This window comes from Embiotoca jacksoni, unplaced genomic scaffold, assembly GCF_022577435.1.
Source record: "Embiotoca jacksoni isolate LCO1_2020_lvr unplaced genomic scaffold, fEmbJac1.0.p SCAF_8, whole genome shotgun sequence".
NCBI lineage: Eukaryota > Metazoa > Chordata > Actinopteri > Embiotocidae > Embiotoca > Embiotoca jacksoni.
The window spans coordinates 2,254,481-2,273,323 of NW_027185436.1; the positions used below are offsets into that span (position 1 = coordinate 2,254,481).

The 18,843-nt window shown below is 42.2% G+C and overlaps 1 protein-coding gene across 2 annotated transcripts in view; it reads left to right on the forward strand.

Annotated features, from left to right (window-relative positions):
- Positions 1–17,328, forward strand: part of kremen1 (kringle containing transmembrane protein 1) — a 56,907-nt gene extending 39,579 nt beyond the window's left edge. The window contains exons 4-9 of one of the 2 annotated variants that reach the window (XM_069178441.1): positions 7,802–7,926; positions 9,414–9,567; positions 10,206–10,538; positions 14,758–14,997; positions 15,562–15,646; positions 16,539–17,328. In XM_069178441.1, the coding sequence (XP_069034542.1) occupies positions 7,802–7,926; positions 9,414–9,567; positions 10,206–10,538; positions 14,758–14,997; positions 15,562–15,646; positions 16,539–16,698 (1,097 nt within the window). In that variant the 3' untranslated portion in view covers positions 16,699–17,328. The remainder of the gene's footprint in view (positions 1–7,801; positions 7,927–9,413; positions 9,568–10,205; positions 10,539–14,757; positions 14,998–15,561; positions 15,647–16,538) is intronic. The other variant, XM_069178443.1, reaches the window with a different exon arrangement.
- Positions 17,329–18,843: the final 1,515 nt, after the last annotated feature.

Sequence of the window (18,843 nt, forward strand, 5' to 3'; positions counted from 1 at the left end):
AATGTTGGAAAGCAATAACTAAAACGATCAAAGAAATGAGTGTCTCAAGGGCAGTGATTCATAAAAAGAAAAACAGTTAAATGTGTATGCATCGACACAGCTGTCAGAAGACAACGCATGCCATAATGGAGACAAATGTAAACAATGAAAGAAGAGGAAACACTGTTGCAGTCTGCACAGGGATGTGGAAAGAGAATATTTTTTTTCTGCAGTGATGCTGCTTTGAATCATCATTTGAAACATGTTGTGTATGTAGCAGGCAGATCTGTGTTAATGTGTTTATTTACAATTGATCAATTAATTATTTGATCAATAAGCTAAAACCAATGCAGTCTAAAAGTCCTGCAGATGTACAGGATGAATAGTTACCATATGGTCATTTTGGAGGCTGAAGTTTGTTGTGCTTTTGAACTGCTGCATTATACAGAGAGGTATTTCTGTTGGTTAGCATACCTTCACTGATATCAATGGAATAGACAAAATAATAGAAACACTGGTTTCATTTAAACCAGCAGCTCTTTAAGACTGTGGTATCAGTCTGCATTAGTTTGAGCAAAGTGTACTCTTCTGACCGCAGCTCAGTCCAAGGGAGTCACTTCAGACTGCATGAATGATTTGATTTGAGTCATTTTATTCAACTTTTCGTGTCGTTTATTGCCAGTTTTTCAGAGCATGAAAACTTCAGGAGGAGCCCAGGCCAAAATAACCAGCAATAAGTTGAAACCAAAACTAACAGAAAAGTTGACAATACTAATTCTCCCTATCAACACAAACACAGGAGAAAAGGAGGTTAAACGAAATGGCAGCTCTCCCCTGCAAGTGTTAAATTAAACTGTTACCTAAAGTAGATCACGCAACTGAAATGCTACAAAATCTGACACAATACCAGACAACAATAACAAGTGGAAGAAAAAAATGAAATGGAGACAGAAGAACAGCTTGTCAGTCTTGATGTCTTGGGTGGACTGATTAGCCTGAATGAGCGGCTGCAGGTCCAGAGCTCCATCAATTATGAAAACGAGGAGGGAGGGTCCAGAGCCGAGGCCTACTGAGCAACACAGCACATTACTTGAAAGAAATACATTCTCCTATGGCTGGATGTAACAAATAAAAAGTGGCGTAGATTTCACCATGACTGCATGTAATTATTCATTATAGAAACCCCATGCCATCACCCACGCAGTGAAGCCACAGGGCGATATCATTTATGATCTGTGTGGGCAGTCAGTCAGCCGCTTTAAACTGACCTTTCATATTCCCACGCCCAGGATTCTTCAGGCAAAAGCTCACAGGCCATTCACTGTTTTCCTACTGAAAGAACAAGCAACTAAATAAAACCACCTGACAGATGTCACTTCCAAAGCCCACGTAATGAATATGCGACAGGATAGAAGTAAAGCTGAACATGTTACGGAAGTTAAGATGTTTTCTTCGGTACAGTCTAACTGACTAAACTTTAGATTAAAAGTTTATGTACAGATTGGCTTATACAGCGCCTGACTCAGAAATATGGGTTTCATTTATTCAGAACAATATAAGCCATAATACCAAATGACAGTTTTTGATACCCTGTTTGAGGAAAATAAAAAGCCAAAGTCTTCAAGTGTTTAAAGTTTGAAATATCTGAGCGGGGCTTTCACATCTTTTTATTGGTCCTCTTAAAGAAAAAACACATGAGGTTCACGTGCAAAAATTCCTGGCATCTAAACATTTGGACTTTTCAGTTTGGTTCAATAGCAGATGTAAAACGTGCCTCGGATTATGGTCCGGACCGAAGGCCCAGAATTTTGTTCAGCGAAAAGAGGTGGACTCAGTCCTGATCAAACTAAACAATGGTTTGAAAACACTTTTATGATTTTTCAGACTTTCGGACCAACAAGTTTAGGCAGGCTATCGTCACCAATTAAACAAAAAGTGAAAATGAGTCATGGCAGCACGTGGGGAGAGGAGGAAGCCATTTATTTAAATGTAATTTGGTCCAAAAAAGAAATGAAAACTCAACTTGAAAAGAAACCGCTTAAAAATGCCAAAACTTTTAACAAGTGACGGCAGTAACGGTCGTGGTAGTAGTAGTACCATGATAATAATAGTAGGGTGGCAACAAAAGGAATCTGTTCAATCATTTTTCACCATTCAAACGGAACAAGCATCCACATACAAATCAATCAACGTCAAGTGTCGGGACATGCAGCCCACGTGAATGATAAGGACAGGACGATGTCATGCAAAGTTCTGCAGAGCGCTCCACAGATTTTGATGTGAAACCAAAACTGTCTGCGTCAACTGTGTACAATGCAACAAAAACCTGAACCGTGGTTCGGACATTGGTCTGCACTTCCAAGTGTGACAATGCCCTGAATTTGGCAAAATTAGGATGTTTAAAAAAAAAAAAAATCTATTTCAAGTTTTATTTCACACTCTTCTGTGTAGATTTGTTCTTCATCATCATAACTTCTCATGTAGATTATGGGATGTGAGAAAAGCTTTTCTACTAAAATTCTCCAGCGTTTCAGTGATTAAAAAGGATTTTAAAGGTTCATGTTCTCCATGTTGTCTCTTCAAGAGTAAATAAACACCCTCGGTCCTGTAACAAAGACAACAATTCTTTAACTCTCTCTCACCCTCCATTTCTCTCGTGTTTTACCCACTGGATGTCACAGAAATTTATAACTGTAATTATGTTTCCTCAACATGTTTGAACCCCCCCCCCCCCCCCCCCATCAACCTGCTTGCAAGTGCTCCCTGCCAAGTGCACTTGGCAGAGGCTGCTGCACATGTTTGATGTTGTTTGTTGAGTCCCTCTGTGTTCTTCCCTGCTCTTTGTCTCTGATGTGTTTTGGGTCGGGGTGTTGTTGTGTCTGAGGTGTCTGCTAGACAGACACCCATGAACTTTGTTGATTTGCCCACTGCCTCCTGTCTGCATTGCGCTGCGTTGCATTGTGGGAAGGCAAACTGACTGCTCTTTTTCTGTAGTTTAGCTGTCTGTCTGTTTTGGTTTTTTTTGTGAGGTTTTTTTTTTCTTCATTTTTCTTTAACTTTGTGGGAGTCCATCCTCCCGCTGAGATCTCCTGATGTTTTCAGAGGTCTGGTCTGGGCTTCCTGGAGCCTTTATGCACCTTGTGTTTCCTCCATTTCTCCCCTCTGGCTTGTTAAACTCTAAATTCCACCAGCAGCTTTGAAGTGTGTGCAGTATCTGTTTTTATTTTTCTGTATATGGAGACATTTGCACTTGTTGTGCCTGCAAAGCAGATGTTTGCAAGAGTTTTCATTAAGAACAATTCTACATTTTGTTTTGGATAGCCCTGTGCGTGCAGGAAGGTGGAGCACAAACCAGCCTCCTCCTCAGTTCCACCGGTTGTGGTGTGATACGATCCCACCACTCGCTGCTGTACAGCCGTAGCCTCGCAGCCCCTGGGACGAAAGGAGGACAAAGAACGATAAATTGACTGTAGTCTGCAATCTTCCTGTCAAAGCAAAGTGAAAAAAGAGCATTGCTTCCTTTAATCTGGCGGCTGAGCCCTGCAGTAGCATTTTCCTCTCTGCTTTTCAAAGGCTCCATTGAAGTGGTATCTGCCTGCCTTGCTCGGAGGGAGGTTGCTGGTTCCCAACCAGGTGTTTATCTCTTCTCTCTTCTTGCCTCCCCTGTTGCACACTTGACTGGGGTTAATCCAGTTTGAGCAACCCATAAAGAAACCTGCGCTGTGGGTTGAAAATACGAGGGACCTCAAACATTCTTTTTACTGTCATGTTCGTCTTTAACTTGTCATATAATTCACCTTTAATGTGCGAGTGTGCAACATGGAATAATAGTAAATAACAACAGATTAATCCACTAATAAACCTCTGGCCTGGTCGTGGCTAAAAAAAAAAGAATATTGCACACAATTTATTGCTGGTCAGCGAGAATCTGAAAACTTTGTCTCCAAGTGTTGAGTCATCTGTCAAACACTGTTCCGCACTGCAGCGATTCATGGCTGCAACCGAAAGCTCGCCGGTCATTTTACGGTCAGCAAACACCAGTGTAACAAAGGGGAGCGGCCCTCAGTCATTTCTTCCTCTTCACCCTACTTCACCTTTCTCAGTCTGTGGTGGGCATTCTTGCGGACAACAATTTGCGTGGAATCCAACACGTCACACTTTTTCCCCGAAGAGCCTTTGTGCCTCAGTCTGACAGAAAGAATCTGCAGAATCTGTCGTGCATGGAGAGAAGTGTTCGTGCCGATGAAAAAGACAACTCTGGCAACAACTGGCATCCCAGAGACAATGGACGTGTGTGGTCTTTATTAGGGTCACTTTGGTTCATGAAGGCAGTTTTCAGTGTTGCTACTCAACAGTGATATTGTAAATATTCAATCTGAGATGCATGCGAATCCATACCCCATTTTCTTTGTTGGCAGAATATCAATATATTTCAAAAGATGTTAAAATGGATCAAGAGTTTTTCTGTTTCTTACCGTCAACGACCGGCTGCCAGTTGTTCACTGGTGGAACTTGCTGTCGTCAAACAAACTCTTCCCGCGTGTCTGACAGGCAGAGCTCGGGAGCTTCTCAGTTGTAGGACAGTGTTGGAGTACAGTATCAGGGGAAGGACAGCTTCACAGTCTCTGAGCTTGTTGTCAGACTGTGGTGCATTTACAAATCCAGACAGAGTTGGTGTACAAACAGACAGGACATGCTCGTCTGTAGTATCTAACTTATGATCAAACACATGTCTGGCTCTCTTTTATCAATATGTGGAGAAACTATTTCACTGTTTTTTTGTTATATATTCGGCTATATTTAATATTTAATGTTGTTGAAATGTGCTATACAAATACATTTGCCTTGCCTTGCCTGTTTTGCATTTGGATTCATATTTGTATGCCCGAAAATAAGTCAACACAATTAACTCTCCTGTCATGTGCAGACACGAACAAATATTTTATGCTTTTATGTCTCAAATTCAAAAGAATAGTGCAATGCCGGTTCAAAGTCACCAATTTGTGGTATTGCTGTGTACAAAAGATGAAAAAGATGTATTTTTTGATGGCATTGGAGGCGCCAGCAGCTTTTTTGGAGATCCAAACTCCTTGCAAAGGTCTTTAACTACGGCTTTGGTGAATTCTGTTGTGTTGTCATTGTTTATTCTGACAGTAGAGTCAGTAATGTCCATCTCATCCTGCACCTTGTGTGACAGACGATTGATGATGTCGCTGATATCTTCTGGCATCGGGGACTTTTTGCTTTCCTGACGGGCTTTCTTAAGTATCCTATTGAGCAGAGGAGTGGTAAGGTAGTTGGAAATACTCTTAGTTGTAGTAGATGCTTCCTCTTTGCATGCACTATCTTTCACAGGAAACAGGAGTGCGTTCAAAGTACTCCTCCTGCGCCTCCATGTTGTCCTCCGTGTTTGCTGAGTGGTCCAATGGTCACTGTGGAAGCTTGTGGTCTGTAATGTCTTCACGTCACCTTTTAATATCCGCTCAGCTCCCTTGTAAACCCAATGTGGCGATGCTGAAGTAGAAGCAGGCCCCACGCAGCATCCACGGATGAAAAACAAAGAAAGCGAGTAGATTTGATCTGAGGCCAACCGGTGCTCTCGGCGGTGATCCTCTCTGAGGCCATGCCCACGTAGCTGGGGTTAACAGGTTATTGGGCTGGTGCTGCCTGGTTTGCCGTCATTTTAATCTCGCATTTAAATGACGCATTTTAATGACGCATTTTAATGAAAATGTATTGATATTGAACATGTCGCAAGTCCAAATCGCACTAAACTCATCAGTTCACAACCTCAGGGATCCACCAACACACCGGCCGAGTTTGAAGCAGATGAGGCAAACGGTCCTCAAGCTGGGCGAAGGACAAACATAGAGACTTATAGAGATTTTTGAAATTATAAATTTGAAAGGTAATTGTTTTCCTGTGCATAATTGAAATAGCAGATTTGACCTGTTCCCAGTGGTTTAAAGTTATTTTTAGTTACATGACTGCATTCGTTTTGTGTTAAAAGATGTTTTTTGGGGGAAATTTTAAACAGTTGATATAGAACAAGAATGTTTTGTCGTGTCACATGCGTTGGATTTTTGCATCCTCATTATATCGTAAAGCAGCATTGACAGCTATTTTGGACACAGTCTTTGCTCTTGTCTTCTCCGTCTTTCACTAATGAGGTCTCTTTATACACGACGGCCGGATGACACCACTTCCAATTAGACTCAAGAGCTTTTTTCATACTTGCAGTGGAAATTACTTTCAGATTTCAGCATTAACTTCTGTTTGTCAAATTCATTTCACCTCACAGCATTGGAATGAAACACGAGTAAGCCCATTTGAATTGCAATAAAAAAACAAATGAAAAATGGGATATAAACTGCTGGAGGCTTTATTGGCACTTCCTGAGCTATTACATTGAATGTAAAGGCTTTGGAGTGTTTAATCACTGTGCCAGATTTTGAAGGATTGCATAGTTTCTGATGAACACACAGTAGATTGAGAGAGACAGGCTGATTCATCTGCTTGAATGTGATCCGGAAAGGTGTCAGCCTCCATCTTCCATCTATCTGTCTGGTCAGTGATCTCTCTGTGATTGTTGGACCTGTTTGTCTCACGCTGACCAACAAACAAAGAAACAAACATTTCAATGTGGTGGTGGTGGTGGTGGTAGAGGGGGGGGGGGGGGGGGGAGTTAAGTAAAATAACTGATAACTTCCATTGTTTTATGAAAGCTTGACTGAAGTATGTAGGTACAGCCAGTCAGAACCACAAACTGTAGCTTTAATTATGATATTGATACCTACTTATGTTTAATATCCCGTTTGTGCTCTTATAGGTTAAACATTATCTTTAAAATGTTAAATGTTTCGATAAAAAAAGTTTAATGTAGTCATAAAGTGTTGGACTTGGCCTCCTTCCAGTTGTGGCCGTTTGCCAAATGCCATGTGGAAGAGTGTATTATATGATTATGATTTTGAATTTTTTTTCTTGGCACGTTAGACATCAGAAAATTAGATCTTTCACCACACACAGAAACACAAACACACACACACACACACACACACACACACACACACACACACACACACACACACACACACACACACACACACACACACACACACACACAGTCACACACACACACACACACACACACAGTCACACAAGTAGAAACTGCTATACGCCTGATCTGATGCAACTTGCTCTCATCTGACAGGGTACATTTTCCAGATTCCAGTTCTGTGTCGCTCCGACTCAAACATCCCCGTCCCCTTCACCCCTTTTTCTCTTGTCCTCGTTGCCTCTCTCCAACCCCTCCTCCTCCTCATCATCTTCTCTTTTCCTCAGAAGCCAAATAGTTGTCTCACGTCTTGGCATTTCTCACCAAAACTTTCAAACAGAGGCCTGAATACTTGTTGCGTGTGTCATGGTAGATTGTTCTCGGGTCGATGAGGTGAACTGTTAATCACAAACATGATGAAGAAACTTGCGCAGCTTAAACAAAACCATGAGACAATGAGGGTTCACAGCATGCAGCGTACGAACCAAAACATTTTAAAAGCGGAAGTTGTCCCTTGCTGAACCTGCTGGCTTTGTTTGTTTTGTTTGTTTATTTTGACCATTTGTTGTAGAGTTTGCTGGATCGATGATATAAATGTCCAAATTAAGGATGGACATGAAACTCCATCACACAAATACACTGATCTGCTGTACATGAGAAAAACCAGAAAGCATTTACACGAGATGTTCTTATGTGTTACTGACACATCTACATAATGTGTTGCATGTAGCTGATCATGTTTTTTCGCTCCTCTTGTTTCTTCTTCAGTGCCCGGGAACTTGGGCTGCTTCAAAGACAGCGGCGACCCCCCCACTCTCTCCGGCACCAGTGAGACCTCCAACAAACTGACGATCCAGAACTGTATCAGCTTCTGTAGGAAGCAGAGATACAAGGTGAGGTTTGTAATGAAATTAGACATGTATAAAATTTAAATGAAAACCTAGTACCCCAGGAGAAGCCAAGCTTTTTATTTTAAGTCGGATTAGAGCTGGCAGGTTTGGTTGGAGAAGAAGTTCCAAATATGGAAAACTCAAAGGAAAAAAACCTAGGTAATTTAAGTAGTAAATGCTTCATCTTGTTACTTCAAGTGTGAAGACTTATTGGATGACTAAACATCCATTAAATTGTCGTCCATGATAGACACGAGTCGTCCCTTGCAGTCATCAAGTTTTCATGTAAATGATCTGCATTTATGGGCAGTTTCCTGGCAGTTATCACCATAAAGCCCCCTTTATTCTGCCATCAAACTTCCTGTATGAAATCAACCAGCAGATGACAAATCATCACAATAATCAAGGCTGACAGCTGGAAATGAATGGTTATTAGCCCAGTGGGCACCACCTCTTCAATGCGTTTTGTGTCTGGCATGCCATTGTTTCAGCCACGAACAGTGCCAGGTGTTCGTTTTCTGTCTCAGCACATCCGCTTCAGCGCCGGCTGCATTAACAGACACTGACAGCCCCCCCTCCCCCCTCCCCTCCCTCTCTGAGTTGGGCAGATGTTACTGGAAACAGCATCATCTGCCTACCCTTGGACCGTCACTGTCCTCGGCGGTCGGAAGTGTGCGTCCTGTGTGACTTTCTGACAAAGAGCATGCCGGATGAGCAAGACAGCAATCCATCGCTCGTTGGCGCCGCCAAAACTATTCGTGTTTGTGTTCTCAAGCATGAACGCATCAGATAGAATAATGCAACGACGACGCTGCAGCTTGACGCGAGAGAAGAGGCTCCATGAATTCTTACTCTATGAGAAAAGACACAGAGTGGGAAGTGATGCAGTACCTTCAGTTGGCGAACTCATTTAGGGGCTTGGAAATGGAACAATGGCGTCCTTCTGGATGAAGGACAATAACTCTTTTGAGAACAAGCGGCCAGTGTTGGTGAGGTCGAGACGCGTGAAGATTTTTTGACGTTTCACATTCCTCCTCCGACACTTTCTCCTGAAAACCAGCAGCTTGGATTTGAGAGATAGAGAGGTGTTATTTCTGCGAGGTTTATTCTTAACACCCTGTGTGCAGCTGTGTGTTTGAAATGAGGCCTCTAATCAGATGAGGGGTTGTGGCTGCACAGATTCAGCTTACAGCATAAAAGAGCATTTTGGGCACTTTAGGCTGAAGTCACTTTCACGTGTTACACAATTCACGTAAAACTAGCGTGAGAAACATTTACCTTATAACATATGTAACTGGATTATTTTAAATGTATCCATAGTTGTTGTGTAATCATGTATGATTTTGACATTTTTCAGAAAATAGCGTAAATCGCTCAATGTCTCCCTCAGCGGCACCCGTGTCAAATGGATTCATAATGATTTGCATGGCCCAAAGTTTGTTTTGAATTGCTGATGCAATGATTTGCATGAATCCCCTTGTGCTCTGCAGCTTGCCGGTATGGAGTCCGGATACGCCTGTTTCTGTGGCAACGAAGGGGACCTGCGTGACCACGGCGAGTCGCCCAGCATGGAGTGTAACCACGTTTGCTTCGGGGACCACACGCAGCCCTGCGGTGGAGACGGCTGGGTCATCATCTTCGACAGTGAGCATCGACTCTTCTCTAATTCTGTGGACTTTTCACGTCTATACTGTGATTTGGTATCAATTCAAAAAACTGTTGGAGATGAAGAGAAAATAACTCTGTGGTAAACATCTTTTGTGCTGCTTGGGTCAGTGCCTACAGTTTGTATGTTTATATCTTGAATAAATATGTTAAATTCAGATTATGTCCACGAGGTTTGATGGGACCCACAGCTGTCCACACTACTGTACACTAAACTAAAAGTTGGCTTCATAGTTTATGATATTTTACGTATTAAATACATTCTCATTCTCCAGCTGAAGTTTTGAGAAAACTAGATTTTTTTTTTATCTCTGCACTAATCCAACATGTTCTTTCCTCAAATGGAGTCCTTTTACCTCAAGTATTTATTGACACTGGATGCTGATGCAATACTCCTCTTTCTTACTGTGTATGTCACAATCGTTTTGTAAATTAGCGATAATATTCACAAAGTAAAAAACTGTTTTTGATGTGGATGGGTGTTGGGGATGACACCCATTCAGTGTTTCAGATTAACACCAACACATGAAGGTGCTCACAAGACCAATTATAACCCATATCAGTGCATAGACAGGAAAATCACTGATCGTTTCCCCTCATTTTGTCTTTTCTTTTAGCTCGAGTAGGAGCCTGCGGAGGGAACTACTCCTCTCCATCGGGAGTTATCTATTCCCCCGACTTCCCCGATAAATACATGGCTGGCCGTGTGTGCTACTGGACCATCCAGGTCCCTGGATCATCCGCCATCCTTTTCAACTTCACCTTCTTTGACATCTCCGACCAGACTGACATGGTGGAGCTACTGGACGGCTACACAAACCAAGTAGTGGCCCGCTTCGACTGGCGCAGCCCACCGCGGGAGCTGGTGAACATCACAGGCGACTTCGTCATCCTCTACTTCTTCTCGGACCGCACCAACCAGGCCCAGGGGTTTGCTCTTCTTTACCAAGGTAGGATACCCTCACTTCTATCGATCTGACTTCACTACAGGACCCTCCGAACCCACCTACAGCCACATTTGCATGATGTGTGTTTGCAGGTGTGTGCTGGTTTTTGTGGCTCATTTGCTAGAGATTTGGATGGCAGCCCGGCCTTAGTAGCCTAACGCCTGTTACCACTGGTGAGGCCGTTGTCACGCCAACGGCAGGCCCTTTTCTCTTTTCATTTGCTAGTCAATGTCTCAGCCCTGGGAGACCCTGCATATTTAAATCATGTTTTGTTTTTCTAGAAACTCGCACTCTTATCAAGCTGCGGCAGGCTGCTTTGCTTTTCGAGAGCGTGTTCCTTGGCAAACAACAACTTTTTATGCCACCTACATACAAAATACTGTCATACTATGCATCGCGCCTTCTGATATTCTGATCACACTTTTTAGTGGATGTATGGCTGAGAAACTAAAGCTCACAGCAAATTATTTGATCTCAGACTAATGTGAAAAATGCATTAAGATTCATGTGGGAAGAGAAAAGGTGTCCTGTTTTCACATGATATTCTCATTAATAGTCGAAAGGCACCAAAAATGATTTAATATATTAATTTCTGGAGGAATGAGCAAAGCCCACCCTGATATAATTCACTGTAGGTGACATTCAAGCTCACAGCGCACTACAGAGAGAGAGGCTATCTTTCCCCGGTCCTCCCTCTCTCTGCCTCCATCTGTAATCCTGTGTCATTTTTCTCGCCCGGTGGCGTTACACAATATCAGAAGGTCAAAATCCTCTGACCTCCAGACTGCACGATCAATTTCTCCTGACACCGTGGATCCTTTGTTTTGTGTGCGTAAGGCATCGTGTCGCCCAGAAATGGAATCTGAGACATGATATGGGAAAAGGTCACCTCCTGAAGTAATAGGGTTTAAAAAAATAAATAAATACAGAGACTTTGGTACGGAAAAAAAGACAGAAACAGAAACTGAAAGACAACAGTTATTCTGAGTATCAACACTAAATACATTTAGTGTCTCCTTGGTTGTAGGCTGTTCAAAAGGTCGAAGCAGTAATTTCAGGATAAACGCTCTCAGATGACGGTGGCAGTGTGTTTCAGCTGTGACTGAACCCGGGGATTTTGTTTGTAAATGGGGAACATGTGGGGCAGTTCTCGCTCCGGTTGAGCAATTATGTGAAAAGGAAAACAAGTATCCCACGCTGTTTTAACTCCAACCGCCATTCATGGAAGAGTGAGACCAGCCTGGATCAAATAGTACTTGGAAGTAGTTCTGGGTGTTTAATGCAAGAACTGTTGTCAGAGCTGCTGAGGGGAGCTGAGGGAGCTCAGGGGGTGATGAAAAATAAAAATATGAATTAATACATATAAACCTGATTTTTTTTTTTTTTTTAAAGAAAATGTATATAGACAGATAAAATAGATAAAAATCAATTTTCATATATAAAACAAAGTCAAATATTGACTTGATATACCATCAACATGTTATATTCTCCAGCTAAAAAAAACAAAAACTATTAATTATTCAAATTCAATTAATTAATTAAAACTAGTAATTCAACATATTGTTCAAACTTTAGTGGATAATTCAGTGATGACCATGAAGTCACCGTCATGTATGTATTTACTTGACTTGGGGATTATTTAAAATGCATTTATTAGTCTGGTGAACAATCTGGGGTCTGAAAAGCAAACTTAGTATTTGATGATTAGTCAGAGTTTATCTGCGCTGCAAACTGTCCAAGCAGTAGAGCGTCATCTCCACCGTCCGCCATCTCTGTAAACTCACTCGCTGTCAAATACACTTTTAAAAATGTCTTGTTTTCTCTGAGATTCTCGTAGGTCGGCGCCAGTTTTGGTGCCGCTTTTAGCCTCAGGATGTTTTTTTAAATGTGGGAATTATGATCACAGATATCTTAATCATTTCTGCTACCTGCCCACAGACGAAACGGAAAGAGACAAACATCTCCACTCTTTGTGAGACCTGTTTGAGGCTAATAAGTGAAGCACAATATCTCATTTGCAGATGATTACAGTCTGAAGCTGATTGAAGGATTTGAGTTGTTGCTCTTCACCGAACGTCACTGTAAAATTAAGATGTAAGAAAAATAATGACAGGGTGAAGTGACACTCGTAAATATCAGGGAGAGACATTCCACAGTTTGTTTGTCGAGAGCGGCGTTTCAGAAGAAGGACGGGAAAATTCTTCAACGCACAAAAAAAAAATCCCATCTATGTTTAGAAGAAGTAAATGAAAGGCAGAGGAGGACTTATTTAGGATATTGCTTTCCTCCGGGAACACATAAATGAGTTTAAATGGTCCGTGTTCTCTGGCACTGTTGTTTTATGAAGCAAACTGTGCCCATCTGGTGCTGCAAGCAGGTTAAAGCAAACAGAATTTATTGCAAACACTTTGTGAATCATGTCTGTAGTGGTGAAAAAAAAAGCTCTCCGCACCACATGTTTACAGCACGCTCGAGTGTTTTTGCAAAGTCAATCTGTTTCTTAACAAATGCAGTTAGTATCAAATATTCACTCGTGCCTCTGTTGTATATACTTTCAACAACACGACGGCCATGGTGGATCCTGTTACTGCATGCCTGCCGCAACAGCCCAGTTTACACACAGGCGTAATTAAAGCAGCGTTAAATGATCTATGTCCTCAACTTGTAGAAATTACAACAACATGGCAGCACTTCTGCTCTCCGCTGTCTCACACAGAACGCTGCACTCAGCGCTCGCCTCCCTGAGAGGCAAGAGAAAAGTCATTCCGAAGAAGTCATGTGTCACATTCCACGAAACTGTGATAGTGTAGTCATTCAGGGCTGGCTGAAAGCAAGACATATATACAATATTGCTCAGAAAATGGAAACCAAGACTCAGAAATGGTTTAAGATGGTTTAACATTTTAAGATGGATCCAATAAATAAACTGAATAATAAAAATGGCGTCTACTTTCCTCTCCTTTCTTCTTTTTCTCTGCATAATGAAATGAAAATTATGTAGAGATACATAAAGACTTGCCGATGTAGCTGTGGTCGTCCCCGGCAACGGTGTTGTTTGTTTTGTTGTTGCTGACATATATTTTATTTCAGTAATGTGTTACATCACAAAGAACTCCTCAATAATAAGAGTCCACAGCAATGCCAGCAGCCCGCTTAGAAATGTGGACAAATGACGTGTTTTATATCATCCTAAAACACATTGTGTCATCAAAGTCATTAACACTTCATCCTCCCAAGTGTCTGCACCACTAACACCACAAATTGTAGTCATGATGTTTTACATAAAACTAAAAATGTGTCAGACAAAGCTAAGCAAAGCAAGTGTATTTGTATCATGTATTTCAACAGCAAAGTCATTAAAGAGGCTTCACATAAAAGGCATCAAGACAAAAAGCTAAATGAGACAAAAGGTGAAAACGCAGCGAGAGAACTAAAAATAGTAAAATAGAAAAAAATTAAACAAACAAAATACAAAGTAGTTATTTGATTAAACAAAAGGCTGCAACAAACAGAAAAGTCTTCAGCCTCGATTTAAAAGAACTGAGATTCGCAGCGGACCTGAAGCTCTCTGGGAGTTTGTTCCAGATACGTGGAACATGAAAGCTGCTTCTCCGTGTTCATTTTTGACAGGTCAGGGGAGCTCCATCATCGTCTCCTGTGAAACAACTACAAACATGTTTGTACAAACTTTCATAGCAATCAATCCAATATTGTTTAGACACTTTTCAGTCTGGATTTTAAAGCCGCTGAAACCGACTGACCGACCCACCAACAATTTCTTCTTAAACTCATGAAGATGTTTATCGACTCATTTCATTGCCTCTCTATTTAAACCTGAATTTCAGCAACAGTATTTTGTAAAGCCTTGTCACAATGTGCTTTCATTTACTTTAAAATAGACAATATGCAATTATTGCCACCCCTAAATGAAAACAAATACTATAACTACACTGTTGTAACCATGTTGTGTTTATTAATGCTAATATTTTTGGACTTGAGAAGAAAGTTTACTACCATTGAAGTTTAAATATCTGCTGGTCGCTCAAGTGTAGTACCATCATCTTTTGCTGAGCAGTTAAAAATGAGTAAAAAAAAAAAAGGTTGAAAAGTAACTTTATGGTCACTTTTTAAAATGCATTATATTCTTATTTAATGTAAAATCTCCACCTCGTAGCTCAAGTAATGACATTCAGCTGTTAACTCGTTGTTCTTGTTTCCACAGCGCTGAGGAGTGAAGACACCAGAGCGATGGAGGCTGAAGGAGATGGCGACAGTGAAAGAGACGACGTCTCCAGCACGGCGGTGCCCCAGCTGGCCGGCGGCGTCACCGAGCGATCCAACAGCACGTCTAACGGACGCTCCTCCCAGATCCTCTACGTGATCACGTCCAGCCCCGGTAAACCGGAGCACAACATGCCAGGTCAGTGGGCTGGACCCAGCGAGACCACCGGCCACGGCGCTAGTATGTTAACACCCACGATGCACTGCACCTCTCTCTTACCTCTGCAGGGCTGCTGTGGAAGTTTTTTTTTTTTTTTAGAAAGAACTCCCATTTAGCATGACCTGGTTTCTCTCAAAGTATTAAACTCATCTCGGTCTGCTGAGACTTTTCTCTGGCCCAGAATGACTTCCTCTGATCATACATGGAAGTAATGCTACGTGACGGCTGTTTTTTCCCTGTCTGTGACTCAGAAGCGAAGTTACTTTGGGTCTCCCTGCTGATCACAATCAGCCGTCCTGTCAAAGCCACGCAGGATGGACTGACGTGTTTTCTACTTCCTTTCAAATATGATTCTTACCAAAGCCCCAAATGCTTTGTATCACAGATATATATGAGGTATTTCTCAAGCAGAAGAGAACAGATGTGCGCTGATAATGTATCACCATTTCTTGACAATTTTCTGGCTGAACACTGCTAACAGGTGTGCCAGCGGTGCTCGAATGAGTCTTTGCTTGCTTAATCTCTTCAGTCTGCTGAAATCTACCGAGTTAGTGAACCTTGTGTCTTGTTGCTCCCTCTGCGCAGTGTGGACCATCTACGCACTGGCGGCTCTCCTCATACTGACTGTCATAGCCATGGTGGCGAAGCTGCTGCTGCACGTCACAGTCAAGTAAGTATGAGGCTGTTGGAGGTGTGCATGATCAGCCACGCATCCCATTTCAAAGCTTTCATCGTTAGTGTGTTAAAGATGAAAGAACAGGACGACGCTCACTCAGTTGAGGGCACTATGTGGAGAATTGTTTTTGTCAATTTTCCTAAATTTTGGGGGTTTTAGTAATAATAATAATAACATAATCCCAACAAAAAAATGTGTGCGTTCTTTGTGTTCAGCAACTGTTTCTTGTGTCATCTTTTAATACGACCAGCTAAAGACAGAATATTTAAAGAAAGGTCCCGCTCATAGCAGTGCAAAGGAATGAGGAACAGTCGACCAAATTAAGATTCAAGATATTTTCAGTCAAACAGGAGACATTTTCTTCTCTTTTCCTCATTTGAAGTAAACAGTTTTTAAAAAATAGTTATATATTTTCCCTTGTTAATCCTCCTGAACATGAATTTAATATTTAAACAAAGAAGTTTTGATTGGTCCAAAATCATGTTTTTAGTGCGAGGCAAACCATTTCCCTTGATTCTATAAATATTTCAGAACCTTTTCACCAAATGAAACATTTTCCATGATTAAGGTGAAATCCTGTAAAACAAAGTCCAATCTTTGGTAAAGTTGTCGATTTTAGAGGAATAACACCATCTGCAGTGGTGGATGAAGTGCAATAAACATCACAACTGCTACAGTATTACTGACATTAGTCTCTAATGCAACATTACACGTTTAGATGGCAATATGACACTTTTTGTAACTCATCTCCTTTGTTCCACCTGTTTCCATTCGTCTCTGTCCTCTTTCTATCTGTATCCCTCCCTCTCCTGTTCTGCTCTTTTCTCTCGACCTCCCCTCTGTCTTTACTCTCTCCTTCCCTGTCTGCCTCACTTTTCTCTCTCAGGTCCCCGAACATCCCGACAGTCAGTGGATCGGACAGCTGCAGCCAGAGCACGGCGTCCTCTGAGCCCTGGATCATCCTGTACCGGCCCTCCACCATCTCCCTCTTCAAGAAGAAGCTAAAGAACCACCACGGTGACCTCAGCCCTCTGGTGGGCAACTAGCGCTGCTGCTGCTGCTGCGCTCCACCGCAAACCAAACGCCGCCGCCACCCACAACTACTATGTACGAGGGCCGTCAAATGCCAGGCCCTCAGACAATGAAACTCTATGAGGCGCTACGCTAACAAGCCAACGACTGAGTGGCTAATGACAACTGACTGAGAGACTGCTACTAAATTGGCCTATATGGGCCGTAGTAGGCTGGGCCCTCCCATCCTGCTCAGCACCAAAGAGGAAGGAGGAGGCAGGGCTGTCAGTGACCGCAGTGTGGGAGAGGAGAGCCAAAGATTGGATGGAGGGAGATGTGCAGCTCGAACAAAGATACAAGGACGCTTTTAACATGCAGGAAGCCATTTCCATCGCCCACGGATGTCTCGACCAATCAACATACCTCCAGAAACCCCTCCAGACTGCCGGCTCACCAGTGGAAACACAATACAGCCGGGTGCAGACTGATGGCTAACTTCATTTCAGTTCAGTGGCAACAGACTCTTCATCAGTATCAAGGATCAGATGAAAAACACAGAGTCTTTGAGACACACACAACACACACACACACACACACAACACACACACACACACACACACACACACACACACACACACACACACACACACACACACACACACACACGCTGTTAACACTTAACAGCTTAACAGTTTTCTAAAACTCCTCTAACTGCCTCATGTGGAAAATGAACACTTGCAGCCAAAAGCCAGAATCCACCCATCCAAAGAGTTGTCTTTTCAATGCAAAGTGCTCATGTTTCTTTTTCATGTGTTTTTATGTGCTTTTCTGAGGAGAGGGGAAACAGGACATGGAGACGTCACACGGAAGGTAGATATCACAGCACTTTGGGGATGAATCACCCGCCGCAAAACAAAAAAGATCAGAGAGAGACAGGGAGTGCGCTCGCCCACTCGTTCACTCAGCGCTCGAGGATTTGGGTGGAGAGAAGAAGAGGTAGTCTCGTTCACTTTGTGTGTGTGTGTGTGGGGGGGGGGGGGTTGGATGGTGCAGTTTTGCACACAAACTGCCATTTAGGGAGGCTTGGGAAGATCTGAGGGCTTTTCTGCTCGGCCGTGGGTGGGAGTCTTTCCGGTTTGATGGTGTTCAAGTGCCTTCAGAATCTCCTCATCTCTCGTCTCAGATTCCTCACATCTGTTTCTTCAACACAGCGAACTGGGCTCCCTCAATAAAGTCTGCACTTCTTTAAAAATCAATACAGATATGAAGAGTTTCATTCCAAAACAGGATTTAAATGTAAAACAAAATGTCACCAGATATTGTACAATAATTGAAAGCATTCATTTTAGTGAGTAAACCCAATGGAACACCTCTTCAGACTGGATCTTTAACATTTTTGTTACAGTACATGATGGACATTAGATAATTTATTAATTCCTAATTTCCCCAAATCAACACTTGTTGGAATAGAACTCTTCATATGACAGACAAGGCTTTAAAATAATTTTTTTGTTTCTAATATTTCTGTGCTCTTGATGTGTAGTCCTGGACATTTACTGAACATATTGTTCACTTTAAATTGTCTTTTAATTGTGAGGGTGGGGGGGGGGTGAATATTGTTGTATATTATGTAATTCAGTGTGGGAATAATGATATTCATGACTGCTCTTTTATTTTGTGTCTCGGCAAAGCATTTGAGTGACCCGTCAAAGAGCTTTTTTTTTACTCATCAACTCAAAGGTTTTTTTTTATGTCTCGTCACAGACGGCAGTAAATAGTCTAAATTCTGCAAGACTCTCAAGCTGTTACTTGTCACGTCGATTTCAGGCCAAAAGGTTGAGCGCCGACAATGAACCCAGACAAAGATGCCACCAAAAGCACTTGGCGGTTCTGCCCACAAGCTGACAGCAGGTTTGCAGCAGTTTTCTGTGCATTGCTGACATTTTAACTACTTGTGAAAGGTCAAGTTCGAGTACTCTGCCATTGGGATAGTAATTAGCCTTTTCTGTTGTGGGGCTGCATGTTTCAGCAGACGGTAACCCCAAATATATTCTGTTACCGGCAGGATACATAAAGAAGGTCCAAACTTCAAGGCACTTAATTTGACTTCCGCTTAGATGAAACAGTACTTATTCACTTCTGCATTCAGTCTCAGTGAAAAGATTACTTGCAACTCAGCA